Source organism: Belonocnema kinseyi, chromosome 9, assembly GCF_010883055.1.
Source record: "Belonocnema kinseyi isolate 2016_QV_RU_SX_M_011 chromosome 9, B_treatae_v1, whole genome shotgun sequence".
NCBI classification, from domain to species: domain Eukaryota; kingdom Metazoa; phylum Arthropoda; class Insecta; order Hymenoptera; family Cynipidae; genus Belonocnema; species Belonocnema kinseyi.
The window spans coordinates 75,527,096-75,543,240 of record NC_046665.1 but is presented as its reverse complement, the minus strand read 5'-3'; the positions used below and the strand labels follow the sequence as shown (position 1 = coordinate 75,543,240).

Below are 16,145 nucleotides of genomic sequence, written 5' to 3'. Positions count from 1 at the left end.
AATCTTACATGAAAGTTCTTTATTTGGATCTTCACGATAAAAAGGGCCAGCAAACTCGAATAAACAATCAGTAAATCCTAATCGAAGTAATCCTCAATGTCGATATCCGGATTGAGTAAATCCGCTCCATAAATGCTCAAGTCCAGTTGATTTAGAATCAGATTCTCGCACATTTCCTCCAAATCTGTCTCGCCGATAAGCACCGCACCCTGCATTTTGCCATTCTTCAAAATCAATTTCACATACTCCTCACCTTTCGTCACCCTCAACAAAATCTCGTAATCCTGGTTCAACTTTTGCCCGTTATAAAGCCCAAGAAGCACAACTTTGTAATCAAAGAACCTCGTGACGTGTGTGAAGAGCTCAAAACAGAAGTCCTGGTAAAACTCTTCTTTTCGCAAGAGAGAAAACATCGATTTCGCAGCATACTGGCCCATTTGATGAGCCTGGGTCCAGAGTCGCATCTGAAACCAATGAGATCCCAACTCCCAACCTGCTGAACAAACATCGCCTGCCGCGAAAATATCCTCTTGCGACGTCTCCAATTTCCAGTCGACTAAATATCCTCCATCTTCTCCCTTTTTCAAATCTTCCAAGCCCAATAAATTTGCATTTGGTATCACCCCAGTAGCTGAAACGATAAGATCACAACCGACTCTTTCGCCATTTGTCAAATCCGCATAAATGGGCCACTTTACCTCTTCTGAATCTTTAGATTCGCTCGAGATACTGGAAACTTCGCACTGGTATTCAACCTTCACTTCAGCTGGCAAAACAGGGAAATCCGTCAATTTAAAATTATACCAATCTGGACCAAGAGCTGGACCGTCTTTGGCGGATTTCTCCCCGGAAACTGAATACCTGGCCCTTTTAAAACATTTTTTCTCGAGGGAAGGTTTCTCTTCGCTGGTACTCTTCTTTTGCAATTTCTCTCGGAAAAATTCAGCAGCACCAGGGTCGACAAAAGTCGCCGAAATGTGCTTATCTTTAATCACCCAAATCACGTCGATTCCTCGAATTTTGTAGACAATCTCCGTCGCGATTCCTCCATTTCCAACGACCAGAACTCTCCTTGCTCCTTTAATTTTCTCGAGGAAATTAGTCACGGATTCAGTGTCTCTGATTCCAATTACATAGGGATTTTCTGCAATTATTTTCGGCCTCGCTCCAGTGCAAAGACAGAGCTTTTGGTATTTAATTATCCTTCCGCCTTCTGTTTTGACTAATCTTTCTTTGGGGTTCACTTCAGAGACAGTGTCTTGAAGAACTGTTACGGAAGAGTTTTCCCGAGAAAGAGATGATGTGTCGCGTTCTTCGACGTCAAATTGAAAAAGCACTTTTCCAAGAGGTACGACATTGGTGATTGTTTTTATGAGAGAACTTGCGGTGATGAGGATTACTTTTTCTTCTGGTGCAAGGAAAGAAATACTCTCGGCGCAGGTAACGCCGGATATTCCTCCTCCTACGATTACAAATGTGCCCTCCATTTGATATTATTTGTACTTAGAAATGCTAATTTTAGAATGGAGGGGACATTATTTTATTTTTAATAAGTTAATTTTGAGAAGTTTCAGGTTTGTACCAGTGAGAATAATTGTAGGATCGATGTGGAGGATCGTATGTTATTGTACCGTAATTTTTCGCTCTCTGTATTGCCACTAGGAGGTTTTTGTGTTGTCTTTGACAAATGTGCGTGACACTGTAATTAAAATTAAACTTGGATTAGTTAAATACAAAATTAATCTTGGATTAGTTTAATAGAATCTGGAAAAAAGTGTGTCTTAAAATTACAAATATAAGAATAATACTGACTGATAACTCAAAGTTTCTCCGTTGAATGGAGAAATGAATTGGTTCAGCAGCTTGGTATTCCTGTGATCCAAAACGAGATATTCATCTCGACAAATGGGGCAAGGATTTCCAGTACTAACCACCCCGCCTCTCTGCAAATAAAAACTTTGCCAGTGAAACGAATTGCAAAATTTTGATATTCAATTGTGAAATTCATTTCACAATTCATTTTTAAATTAAAAAAGAAGAACACAAGACGGCCGATAAACTTCGTTTTTAAAATGGCCTGAATTTTTCCTGATTAATATCTGATTTTCTCTAACCATTAACATTCAAAAACCAAAATTATAATCTTGTAACATTTTTAATGTAGAATCTTTTATAAATGGAATAACACAATTTTAAGTCAATATTTATTATTCTCAGGGCTGCCAAAGCCTAATTTACTTGAAAAAAAAAGAACTATTTAAAACGAACAAGTGACTAACAGTGACTAATTTCTTATTATTAATGTAACTAATGTTCTTTTTATGTTAAAAGAATTCGATTCATAAGACTTAAAAAAAAAACAGTTTTAATTTAAACATTTAACAATTCAAGATAAATTATTAGGAATTTATGGAGAATTCCAAATGAACTGCAAAAAATACTTGAAAATTTTTTTAAATCTTTAAAACCCTACGAAACCTTTCACTTCATACGAATAAATACTTTGAAATCCACTGAAATATGACAAAATCCCTTGAGATTCTACAAAATATATTTCCTCAAGTCCTGGAAAATTAATTAAAACACATAGAGAGCTTTAAAATCCATTAAAACCATTGAAATTCACGGAAAGCTTATGAAAACTCTTGGAATCTTTGAAAATATCCTGAAACCTTATAAGTCTTGTAAAATCGTTTCATATATTCTGAAATTCTAAGAATTTTTTACGACCGCATGAAATATGGTCAATTCGCGTACAATAATTTTTCAATCTTTTAAAACATCCTAAAATATTTAAAACCTTTTTAAATCCCTACAAATTATTAAAAATATTTTTAAAAGTTCTTGGAATCTTTTTAAATTTCCTAAAATATTACAGGTCCTTCGAAATTGTTTGAAATTCCCTCAAATAATTCAAATTCTTTGAAATCTTTTGAATTTCCTCGAAAAATTGTAAAGCTCTTGGAATTGTCTTGAAATCTTTTAAAATATCATAAAGTAATTCAAATCCTATTAAATTACTTAAATCAATTGGAAATTCCTTAGAATACTTTTAAATACCTTAATATATTACAACTTTCTTAAAAATTATTCGAAATTTTCTAAAGATCTCGAAAATTCATTGTGAATATTACAAATACCCTAAAATATTTTTTAAAAAAACTTTGCAATCTTTTGAAATTCCTTGAAAAGATCTTGAAATATTTTTGAATACCCGAAAATATATGAAATCCTTTGAAATCATATTAAAACACTGAAATCAATTAAAAATTCCTTGGAATCTTTTTAAATGCCCTAAAATAATTAAAATTTTTGAAAATCCCTTATAACATTTTACAGCTTTTGAAAACATTTCAAGTAATTTGAAATCTTTTTAAATTACCTAAATCAACGGAAAATCTTTTCCAATACAATACAATATTTTAAATTCTTTAAACTCATTTAGAATATCCTAAAATCTTTAAAATCCCTTTATTCTTGTTGATAAATTATATGAACATTTCTCAAAATGTCTCGAGATTTTTTAAATCCTTTAAAAGCAATGAAATCATCGAAAATCTTACAAAAATCCCTTGGATTTTTTTTTAATACCGTATAGATTCTATAAAACAGTTCTACGTCTTCCGAAATTCTCAGAAAAGCTCTAAAAACCCATGAAAATGTTGTTCAGTCCTTTAAAATCAATCTAATCCTTGAAAATCCCTTGCAATTTATATTAATATACCCTAAGATATTTCAAATCCTTTAAAATTTTCTGAAATCCCTTTAAATTTTTTTAACATCTAATAAATTCCTTGGAATTTAAAAAAATATCACAAAATCTTTAAAAAATTTTGAAATACCTTCAAATTATTGAAAACAAAACTGGGAGTTCCATGGAATCTTTTTAAATATCCTAAAATCTTCTAAATTCTTTCAAATCTTTGGAAAATTCAAAAAAATTCCTTAAAATCATTTTAACCCTTTGAATCCATTAAAACTTCTGGTCTTGATAATTTCTTGTAATTTAAAAAATAGTTTAAATCTTTTGAAATCACCTGAAACTTTTTAAAGCTCTTTAAAATACCTTAGCATTTTTAAAAATACATTAAAATCCTCAAAAATATTTTTATTTTCGCAATCTTATTTTTTCAAAATCCAAATCGAAAGAAAAAAAAAGGTGAGATAAAAGATGGTCGGTGATTTGCAGTTTGCATTCTTTTTCTTGCCTTGGCGTATTCAGACATTAATTTCTTAAATTAAAATTTTGGGGAAATTATAAGTTTTACTTACGATACACGTCTTCCTGGTTTTCCTAGGAGCAAATTGACCTTTAAAGTTTCGCCTGTAGAGTTTCCAGACCGGCTCTTCTCCGTAGGTTATTTTGTAAGCTAACAACATAAATTAGATTCATTAAAATTTGAATATATAGATTAAAAAACCCATAATGGTTTAGGGATTTTATATTTTTTGTTCAAACCTAACCAAGAAAATTTGTTAAAAAAAACTAACCTTCGCTTTCGACGTATTTTATGCTCGTTTCCACTGGAATTTGCACAGTTCTGTCTATGTTGATATAGCTTCCGTCGACACCAGGTTTTCGTGCACCTGGTGCATTGCTCTTTTCGAGTTTTTGAACTTCTGATTCAATTTGAAAAAGAATCGGCAGACGAGAAATTGCTCTTGGCGACGTAACCTATAAATATGGGAATTTTTGTATTTGGTTGTCACGAAAATTCGTAGTGAAGTGTATAATTACCGGTTTAATTATTCCGTTTAGCCATAATCTGCCTGCTGCTTGGATGTTCGTTATTAAAATGGACATTTTACTATAATAAAAATGTTATTCTGCTTTCGCCACACAATAACGTTTAATAACGTTGAACAGTATTTTTAATAATTGAACAGACCGCTAGAGGGATTAAATCTAAAAGTCAGTTGATACCGCATTTGTAAATAAACAAGATTTCTGTCAAAATTGTTCAAACTTTATAGTGAAAATCAGGAGTATATAGTGGAAAATATAAAACGTAAGTGCACAAATTAAATTATACTTTTTTAAAAACATTTTATTACTTCTTTAATGTTGACTAATTACCGACATAAGAATTTGATAAACATAACCTGTACATATAAATTTGTCCGCCTTTTTAACGAAAATAAATTGCATTAAATTGTGTGTTATAGACGAAATCAGTAAAAACATGCTTTTTTATTTATACAGAAACTATATTTACTGTTACCTTAGTTGAATAAAGTAACGAGTTACTTGGCGTTACTTTTTGTTTAATGCGATTTTTCATAATTTTAAATTCCAAAAACCTTTAGGTAGTTTTTTTCTTATTTTTATAAAAGTATTTTCAGCCTTAAAATAAAGTTTTAATTGATGTAATTTAATAAAAAAATTTGTGCACTACTTTTATTTTACTTTATTATTAATTTAAACTCATAAAATTGACACAGAATTTCTTTTTCTTGAGATAAAACTATAGTTTTTCAAAAAGTTCATCAATCAAACGAAATATTTTAACAATAAGAATAGATCGTGCTATACCGATCAATAATTCTGGTTTTATTTTTCAAGTCGCAGAATTTTTCAGTGACGAAATATGTTTGTCTTTGGAGGAAATTAGGCAGCACGTATATTTCCGATTTGAAAAAAAATGCATTACTTAGGATTAAAATTAAAAAATTCAACTGTTAAAGACATATAAAACTTTCTAATAATATAAGGGACTGTGTTGTGCACTTACGAAAATTCAAAGATTTAATCTTGGGATTTATGCAGAAATATAATTTATATTTAAAATTAGTTTTTGAGTTCTTTGTTATGCGAAAAATTAGGTATCTGGAAAAAATTCTCTATTATTTTAAGAATTAAAATGATGTCATCTGTCATGTATTATGAAAGAAAAACCATAGTTTCGTATGACAAAATTTAAGACTTAGGAAAATTAATCATTTTTAAAAATATTTTTTATAATTGAATTTTTTCGTACCCATTTTTGAAAAGCAGTTGAATTTTAATAAATCATGACTTATTTTCCGGGAACAAACATTACCTACAAACTAGAACTCCATAAAGTTATTTGTTTAAAAAATGCTTTCTTAAAAAAAATTGTTTGAACGATTTTAGCCACAGAAAAATTTACTTTCAAAATTGAAAAAAAAAAGTTGTAGCGAAAATTTTTCCCAGAAAAGTAAGCCATCATTTATTATAATTGAAGAATTTTTGAAAGTAAAAACAGAAAATATTCTGTATTTTCTTTTTCAAAATTTGAAAATATGAAAAGAATTTAGTTTGAAAAAACCCACCTTTTCGTTGCCAATTTTTTTACAAGTTTCTTCTTAATGAAGGCATCCAATAAACTTTATTCGTGCGAAACCATTTTTTAATCCAGGTGAATTTTTGTCTAAAAATACAATTTTCGTATTTTTCTCGTAAACGATTCAAGATACCACAAAACAGAAAGAGGTATTTTTTTACAACTTTTTTTAGAGGTCCAAAATTTTTTGTTAAAATTTTCTTGTATGTACCTTTCGTTGTTGTAAATCTACAAATTAGAAAACTATTGAAAGAAAGTGAATTTTCGTTTTTTCGGAGAAAACCTACATTTTATTTTTAAACAAATCATCGCCATTTATTTCAATTTGCGCATTTGTCAATTTATTTACAAAAAATAAATTGTTTGTTCGCTTATTTCTTAAGTGAGCATTGGTAAAATAATCAATAATGTCTTTAATTTTGTTTGTTTGTTAAGAAAATATATTGAAAAATATGCTAATAATTAAAAATTTTGCTATTATAATTTTCAAGTGAAAGATTTTTTTCACTTCACGTCAATTTTCATGAGTAAAATTTACAATGAAACAATGTTATTAATTATTATTATAGGTCCTGAGAATCAACAAAATATGGTCATCTTTTTGTAACAATTCTACGGAAAATTGTCTTTGCAAAAAGACTTTGTGATCAATTATCGCATTGACCATGGATTTTATAAAAGTACTCGAAGTACTAACAGAAGAATACAAAAGTATGAATATATTTAATTATTAACTAATCATACATTTAAGAATCTTTTCAGTAAAACTAATATTTTTGAACACACATAAAATAAGTAAATATATTAGTGTATTTTATTCTGATAAAATGCAGATCAAAATGAAAAAAAGGACCCAGGAGAAATACTAGAAAAGGCATTTTCCTCTTTGTCAGAAGATGTTCAAACACACATCAAGGATGAAATTCGAGAAGGAAATGAAAATATTAAGATATCGTAAGTTAAGATCCATTATGACACATTATGACTAAAAACCTAATAAATATCAATTTATTTTGTTTAAAAATAAATAAGTTCACACGCTAAATAATAAAAAAAAATTTCTCCCCAGACAAGAATATCTTTATACGATTTTGTTTATATTAAAAGACTTACAAAAAAGGGATCTAACATTTGAAGAAAATTTACTCAGCGTGAGTCAATATCAAACTATTAAAAAATCGATTGGCATCGCCGCAGCGATTGGAATTGCTCCTTGTTTATTACCTGGAATAGGAATTAAAAGTACATATACCCATTCCGTATTTCCTCCATTTAGTCAAGAAACATTAACAATTATGCAGGTATCAGTGAAAAGCTTTTAAAAAATATTTACAAAATTGTGAAAGATAAATGAAAAAATTCTGTTTTTTTTTCTCAGAAATATGAGCGATTATCCGATACATCTAGAGTATTTTTTGACTCTTTTTATAATCTCTCACTACGACCAGTATTTCTTCCTCATCTTGGATCACTATTCGCAGGATTGTTGCAATTGTCTTTTGCCCCATTAAAAAAACCTGAACCTGATGGTAATCCTAATATTTCAGCATCAAATTCAGAATTCAAAATGACAAGTGAATTATACTCTAAATTAGAAGCCGACCAGGAAGAGTTCCACTCTAAACTGTTGAAATTAATCGAAGAATGTGCGCAGAGCATTGTTATGAAGGAACTTATGATTTTAAATGGGACTCAAAAATCACCGAGGTGGTTGAGAGCACATTTGAAAACGTTTTTAATTGATGGAATCGTTAAATTAAATGGCGTAATTTCATTAATCCAAGCTGTTTGCGAAGATACTTGTGAATCTGGTACCAGTTGGGAAAAATTGGATGTCGTAGCGAGATTAATTGCTGCTTCACGTGGCAATTCTGAAGAATATTACAACTCAGTTTGCTCACAGGTATATATATTACAGGCCTCGGAATCACCGCCACTAGTGACATTTTGTTAACGTTGCAACTATTTTGAAAAAAAATTATTTATGAAATATTAAAAACTTTTATATCTATTTAAAAATAATAAACAATACAGAGTGCTAAAACGTTATCCAATTATTTTATAAAACTTCTTTCACTCAGTTTTTAATTCAAATTAACACGTGCTAAACAATAATTAAAAATATGTGAAATAAAGAATTTAATTTTTCTCGCATCAAAAAGGGCTTAATAAATCTTTCTTGAAATATTTAAAGCGTTTGAAAACGATCCCAAAGTAATAAGAAATAAAGAAAAAGCTTATTTCTTTATTATTGCGAAAGAGCGTTACTCCTGTTATACAAAAACCTCCTTAAAATAAACGGCCTTTTCAATTTATCCAATTCATTCTTGATACATTTTTACTCAGTATTTAATGCAAAATAACACTTTCTAAACAATAATTTAAAATATGTAAGAAATTGTTATAAATTTTTATTTTACCTATTTCAAAATGGTCTAGCTACTTTATTTTCTTTTTGAGTAAAAATACTCGAAAATTATCAGAACCTTTTAGAAGATTTCAACAGATCCCTAGGGGTTTTAAAAGATTTCAAGAAGTTTTATCTGATTTCAGAGGACTTACAAGTTTTCAATATTTTTAATTATTACAAATTTCAATTTTTGTAAGGACTCTATCAGATATACGGGTTTTTATAGAATTTCTAAGAATTTTGAAGATTTAAAAAAAGTCAATGGATTTCTAAAATTTTTAAAGATTTCAGGATATTTTACAAGATTCCAAGAAATTTCAATACATAAAACATTTTTTAAGAGATTTGAAAAATATATAGAAGAAATCAAAAGATCTAAAAGTGGACTTCACAAGATTCCAGTTTGCAAAAATAGTTAAGTCTCCATTTTTATACTTAAAAAAATTGCAAGACACTATTTTGCTACTATTTTTCAAGCTGTATGCTATTATTGACACTATTTTGAATTTCCCAAATGAGTTCGAGGTCTGCTATCATATTAAATTAATGTACTCATGTTTAGCAAGTTCAATAGAAAAATAAATTTTCGGTCTATAAATTTGTGTAATTAATTTCCAGCTACTTGAAATTTTGACGTCCAAAAGTTTAAAATACGGTGTAACAATCGCAAATTCTTGCATTTCTGCTCTCTATCAGTTCAATCCAGAAGTTTGCATCAGAAAAATATTTCGTGTCATTGCAGAACCATTATTGATAAAATCAAATAATGAAGAATCATTGAAAACCGAAAAGGAAGTGACAAATTGTATAGAAACACTTTCAAAGTGTTTTCTGAGCACTGAAGCGGAATTCAAATCTTTGCCTGATAAACTTTTGTTAGAAATATCGATTCCGTTATTCCATTTGCATGTGAAGGCAGCTAAAAGTATTTTTGCCCATCGAGAAAAAATCAGACAACTATTGCTTAAGATCCTCTCAGATGAATCAACTAGAGAAATAATATTTTCAGCTTTTCTCGATCACGAAGTGCAAAAATCAGAATCCACGCACTTTGGGAATAAATTATCTTTTGAGTTCGGACCAACAGGTGGATTCAAAATTACTGGAAAGGCTGTGAATTTGGACCACGAAGAACTTGCAGATTGTATTTTCGATTTGGTTCAATCTGATGAAACTCTTGCTTCGTCATTATTCAATTACTTGTTAAAGTCCCTCGCGAAATTTAGAAACGCTACAGAGAAAGGCGACATTTTGGAAAATGAGATCGACACTATCGAGAGAGTTGGAAAGCAACTTGCAGCTGTTAAACTTCTGTCTAGACTCTCAAGTACCAAAATTGTTCAAGATGCTCAGATCAAAAATCCTAGAGCACTTTTGTCGTTTGTGAAATCTCTCTTCGAAGAGACACGTTTGAAAAGGGAAAAAGGAGGAGAAGACTATGAAGATGATGCTTTCGATATCTTGTATGTCAGTTTAATGTTGGTCAAGGTAATATTATCTGAGAGAGGACAGCCACTGAATTGGGAACCTTTTGAAGAGTTCAGTAGGTTTTTAGGAAAAGAGAAAAGTTCCGGTTCCATGCCAGAGCATGTAATTAGTCTTGTGAACGAGATTTTAAATATTGTCAGGACTCACTCTACACCTCAAAGATTTTACGATTTGTCGGTGGATTCCAAACGAGAGAGTGATTTCGATAAGGCTTTAAAAGATCTTGCAGATCCATTGCTTCCAGTTCGCGCACATGGAATTATTTCCTTGACAAAATTAGTAGAGGCATCGAATCCTGACGTTATCGCCAAACGAGATGTCCTCATTTATCTGTTTCAAGTCAGTACAGATTTATTTTTGTAATAGACTACATAGTAAGGTGGTCCAAAATGAATTGCATTTTTGTCTTCCAATTTTGCCGCATTTTGCTCCTAAATTTTTGTTCAAAAATAAATGGGTTGAAAAAAAATTATATATATAAAGGTTCAAAAGATCCATCAAATTTAACACATATTTCCCATTAGAAAAAAATACATTCTTGTACATTTTATTTAGAATAAATAATAGGTCAATCGAGTTTAAACCCCTAATTTTTCTTCACAATTATCTATATAATACAAATGAATGATTTTTTTCAACAAGGTGTCTAGCGACCTTGAAAACTTTGAATACCTGGAATTTTCCTTGAATTTTTTTAAACCTTGAAAACCTGGAAATCTCCTTGAATTTTCCCCGAGATCCTTAAATTTGCGTTTTTTTGTTGCTTTTAAAACAGTTTTAGAAAAATTGACCACTCGATTTTTGATGAGACACCAGATTTCAAAAGGCTACAAAATAATTCCAAAGATTTAAAAATTTTTTTAAATATTTCAAAGAGTTTATAGTATTCAAAAGGATTTTGAACATTTTAAAAAGAGTTCACTGATTTTATATACTTAAAAAAGATTCAAGGATTTGGAAAGGGCGTGCAGACAAGATTTAAAAAATTGCTTCACAAAGATTTTAAAACTTTTAAAAGATTTCAAGAATTTTTAATAATTTAAAAAGAGTCCTGTACAACAGATGTCAAAGATTTGTATTGATTGTAAAATATTTCACAAAGATTTCAAACATTTCATGAAAATTTCATAAAGATTTCAAAAAGGGTACAGTACACCAGATTTCATATGTTTCAAAAAATTTTAAAGATTTTAAACGATTTCAAATTTGTTTCGAATGTTTCAAAAGATTTCACCAAGATTTTAAAGATTTCGAAAATTACACAGTATTTCAAATATTTCAAAAGATTTTAAACGACTTCAAATTTTTTTAGAAGGTTTCAAAAGATTTTACACAGATATCGAACATTTCACAAATATTTCAAAAGATTTTACAAAGATTTCAAAGATTTTACCCAAATTAAAAATTATTTCAAATTATTTAATGGATAAAAAAGATTTCACAAATATTTCAAAGGTTTAATAAAAATATCATAAAGATTTCAAATCCAAAGATTCCAAAAATATTACAGTACACCAGATTTCTAAGATTTCAGCACTTTGCAAAAATTGTTAATGATTTTTAATTTTTCAAAACATTTCAAAGGTTTTAAATAATTTCAAATTTTTGTAAATATTTTTAATATTTCAAAGATTTCAATTGAATACAAAAGATTTCACAAACATTACGAAGAAGCCATAAGGATTTCCCTAGATTTCAAATTTTTTGAACGAGTTTAGATTCTCTTAGAAAATTTCAAAATATTTCACAACGGTTTCAAATATTCCAGTGTTTTAAAATAAATACAAAAGTTGTAGGAAAGCTCTCACAAGTATTGCCAAGAATTTATGAGGATTTCTAAATATATTAAGAATTAATCAATTTTCAATAGATTTCAGAACATTTCAAATGTATTAAACAATTTCAAAAGGTCTCAAGAAATTTGAGACGATTTCAAAAGGTTTCAATGATTTTCAATGAATACAAAATTAAAAAAAAAGATTAAAGAAAGATTTCACAAAGATTTCAAATATTTCAAAACATTTCACAAATATTTCAGAGAATTCAAGGAATTCAAAGATTTTACACATCTTTTAAAAGATTTCACAGAAATTTCATGATTTCACAAAGATTTTAAATACTTTCAAAGATTTCAATTAAATCATAACGATTTGAAAAGCTTGACAAATTTCACGAAAATTAAAAAATTTTTAAGGATTTCTAAGACTTTACAAAGATTTCACAAAGACGACATATGTTCGCAAAAAATGAAAAAATGTTTAATTTGTGATTCTGCTTTCTTCAGAAATTGTGGGCCATGAAAAAAATTTAATGTTTCATCTTTTACATGTATAAGAAATCGTTATTTAATTATTTGATGTAAAAAAAGGAATCTCTGGCCACGCTATTTAAATATCACTCCCATTAGGCTGTTTCATAAGGTTTTAAAAAACCCCATATGTGAAAAATCGGCCGCTGATAGTTTTATAAAATAGTTCTTTCAACTGATAATTAGAAGTTGACTTAAATTGTTAAAAAATTTATTATTATTTTTAGTAATTTTCTCTTAAAATAGGTTGAAAAAGTCGCGGCTTTTCCGAATTTTCCACTTTTCGTCAAAATTTTCATGAGAGTCAGGTAATAATTAATTCAAGTGAACAAACGTAATTTCTTAAACAATTTATTATTATGTTTAATGATATTGTCTTTGAATAATGTTAGAAAGTTGCGGTTTTTCTGAAAAATTCAAGGTTTTGTCCACTTTTTTTAAAATTGAGTTAATAATTTGGGAAATATACTGAATTTAATTGTTTAAATGTGTTATTATTATTGCTTATAACTATCTAATAATATAGTGATCCTAGTTAGTTGCGGTTTTTTTCTGAAAATTTCCACTTTTTGTCAACTTTTCACTCATAGCGAGTTCAGAATCAATGCAAGTTTATAAGAAATTGTTTAAACAACTTATTATGGTTTATAACTATCTTCTCTTAAATGTAAATTTTTCTTAAATTAGTTACTTAGAGGATTTTTTTAAAAGGAATATTAATATTTATTATTTTATCCTAACTAAAAAGCCAAAGAAAAGATAACATTTTTAGAAAACCCCACAACTTGCTAGCATTACTCTAATAGAAGATAGTTATAAATTATAATAAGTTGTTCAAACAATTATGTTTGTTAATTTTTATTAATTAATATCTCAGTCTAAGTGAAAAGTTAACAAAAAGTCGAACATTCTAGAAAAACAACAATTATCAATTATTACTATAGAAGATATTTAAACGATGATAATTTGTTTAAACAATTATTTTGGTTCAATTATATTAATTATCACCTCGTTTTTAGTTCTCTAGCATTATTCTATGATAATATTATTACAAATAATAATAATAAATCCTTTAAACAAGTATTTCTGTTAAATTTAATTGACTGTTGTCTCGATGTAACTGAAAAGTGGGAAAAAGTGGTAAAATTCGATTTAAAAAAACAACGGTTTTCTAACTCTATTCTAAGAGAAAGTTGCTAAAAACAATAATAAATAGTTTAAACAATTAATTCGAACATCTAATTATAAATAGCAAACAATACCTTATGTATTAGAAAAATTTTTTATTTTAAAAAAATGAAAAAGCATAATTAACGCCATAAACTTGCAAAACCTAATTTTGTAATTATGGTGGTTTTTGGGACCCTATGGGAAATACGTGCTAAACTTCATGAAGCTTATGAAAACTCTAAATACCTTTTTTTTAAACTCATTTTTTGTGCGGATTCGAACAGATTTGGGAGCAATATGTATGAAAATTCGAGACAAAAAATTTCGTAGCACACTACTGCATATTAAACGATTTATTTTTATGCAAATTAAATTTTTTAATTGCAGGAAAATCTCAAGCACGAAGATTCATTTATTTATTTGGCAGCAGTCAATGGAGTTTGTGCTTTAGCTATGCACTTCCCACAAAAAGTTATCGAGATTCTTGTTCAAGAATTTATAGACATGCCGCAGAGATCTGGTTCAGGTGAAATCACACCTGAGACGAGAGCAAAACTTGGAGAAATATTGATGAAAACAACAAGGTCCTTAGGTACGTTAATTATTTTTCTCTAGGTTTCATGAAAAATCGATAGTTTGATGATTAAGGTGGACAAAAAGCGAATTGGAAAACTTTTTCCCCATAAGAAAAAGACGTTACGATTGATTAACTATAGAATACGAATCTAAAATGGCTGTTAAAATATAACCCCCCATAAGTTTGTTTCATAGGGTCCCATAAACATCACATAAATAAAAAATTGGGTTTTGCGAGTTTTTGGCGTTGATTGTGATTTTTCTGCGGTTTTTTAAAATAAAAAATGTTTTAATACATAATTTATTAATTTATATTAATAATTAAGTATAAAAATTAATTGCTTAAACAACTTATTATTGATTACAGCAATTTTCTTTTATAATAGAGCTAGAAAGTCCCGATTGTTTTCTGAATTTTTCAACGACAAATTTAATAGCTGATATTTCAATCCCAAAAGATTTTTACTTTAAACAATAAACAGGCGAAATCATTAAAAAAAGACCAATTTTCAACCAGTTTTATTTTTAACAACAAAAATATTTTCCAAAAGAGATGAATTTTCTACAAATGAATTAATTTTTTAACCCAAAAATGTGATTTTCAAGAAAAAAACTATTTTTTAACCAAATACATGAATTTTCTACCAAGAAGATTAATTTTATACCAAAAAAAGAAAATTTTTATCTTTACGTATGAATCTTCAACCAGAAAAATAACTCTTTAATAAAGTTGTTGAATTTTCAACCAAAAAAGGTCAAGCCTCAACTAAAAATGTAATAGTTGATATTACAATCCAAAAAATTTAAGTTTAAATAAAACATAGTTAATTTCATAAGAAAAAAGAATTTTCAATAAAATAGTTTAATCCTTGGCAAAAAAAAAATCGTCAACCAAGCAAGTGAATTAAAAAAAATAGTTAAAAGTTAAATTAATTTTAGCCACGTATATCATTTTCAATAAGAAGTATGGATTTCGATCAAAATACTTGAATCTGTAACCAAACATTTTTAATTTTAAAACCAAACAGTTTCAATTTTAATAAGAAAAGATGACATTTCTACCAAAACAGATAAGTGCTTAAACTGAAAAACGAAGTTGCAAAAAAATGGTTGAATTTTCAACCAAAAAAGGATTTTCAGTCAAGAGAAAAAAATTGTAGGCAAATTATAATTTTTAAATATTAATATTAATTGAAACAAAAGGGCTCTCAGTAACTACTTTAAGAAAAATTCACATTTAATATGACCCGTAGAGAAAATTTGAAAAATATTTCAGAAAAAACTATAACTTTCTACCAATTATTAAAGAGAAGATACTTATAAACAATAATAAATTGTTTACAGAATTATGTTCGTTAGCTTATCAAGCTAATTAAAATTATTACTTAACGAAGCGAAAAGTCGATCAAAAGTTAAAAATTCAATTTAAAAAACCGCAACTATGGAAGCATAAGTATAGAAGAGGATATTTCTAAACAATAAACATTTGTTTAAATAAATATGTTTGCTACATTTCATTAATTATAATATCATTCTAAATGAAAAGTGGACAAAAAAGTTGGAAATTGCAGAAAAAACAGTAACTTCTCAGTATAATTCAAAGAGAATATTATTAAAAATAACAATACATTATTTAAACAATTACATTTGTTAATTTAAATTAATTATTACCTCACTTTAATTTGAAAAGTGGACAAAAAGTGGTGAATTTGAGAAAAAATGCAACTTTCTAGACTTATTCTAATAAAATATTATGATAAATAATAATAAATGGTTTAAACAATGATTCACAAAGATTTTAAAACTTTTAAAAGATTTCAAGAATTTTTAATAATTTAAAAAGAGTCCTGTACAACAGATGTCAAAGATTTGTATTGATTGTAAAATA

At 28.1% G+C, this 16,145-nt stretch overlaps 3 protein-coding genes across 3 annotated transcripts in view; 1 reads left to right on the top strand and 2 right to left on the bottom strand.

Moving 5' to 3' along the window:
* Positions 1 to 2: 2 nt before the first annotated feature.
* On the bottom strand, positions 3 to 1,516 carry LOC117179484 (pyridine nucleotide-disulfide oxidoreductase domain-containing protein 1). The gene has a single exon (XM_033371341.1). It carries the CDS (start codon positions 1,485 to 1,487, stop codon positions 78 to 80), a length of 1,410 nt encoding a protein of 469 aa, XP_033227232.1. The 5' UTR covers positions 1,488 to 1,516; the 3' UTR covers positions 3 to 77.
* A 17-nt stretch (positions 1,517 to 1,533) lies between these two features.
* LOC117179485 (28S ribosomal protein S18b, mitochondrial) lies at positions 1,534 to 4,876 on the bottom strand. Its single transcript, XM_033371342.1, has 5 exons — positions 4,739 to 4,876; positions 4,492 to 4,675; positions 4,273 to 4,370; positions 1,813 to 1,943; positions 1,534 to 1,699 (listed from the first exon to the last, which is right to left on the bottom strand). The coding sequence occupies exons 1-5, from the start codon at positions 4,802 to 4,804 to the stop codon at positions 1,555 to 1,557; spliced, it is 624 nt and encodes a 207-aa protein (XP_033227233.1). The 5' UTR covers positions 4,805 to 4,876; the 3' UTR covers positions 1,534 to 1,554.
* Positions 4,877 to 4,896: 20 nt separating this feature from the next.
* The window catches only part of LOC117179483, a 12,524-nt gene continuing 1,275 nt past the window's right edge, over positions 4,897 to 16,145 (top strand). The window contains exons 1-7 of the mRNA XM_033371340.1: positions 4,897 to 5,009; positions 6,875 to 7,016; positions 7,139 to 7,259; positions 7,375 to 7,606; positions 7,684 to 8,208; positions 9,334 to 10,542; positions 14,069 to 14,273. Coding sequence (XP_033227231.1) covers positions 6,971 to 7,016; positions 7,139 to 7,259; positions 7,375 to 7,606; positions 7,684 to 8,208; positions 9,334 to 10,542; positions 14,069 to 14,273 — 2,338 coding nt within the window. The 5' untranslated portion in view covers positions 4,897 to 5,009; positions 6,875 to 6,970. The remainder of the gene's footprint in view (positions 5,010 to 6,874; positions 7,017 to 7,138; positions 7,260 to 7,374; positions 7,607 to 7,683; positions 8,209 to 9,333; positions 10,543 to 14,068; positions 14,274 to 16,145) is intronic.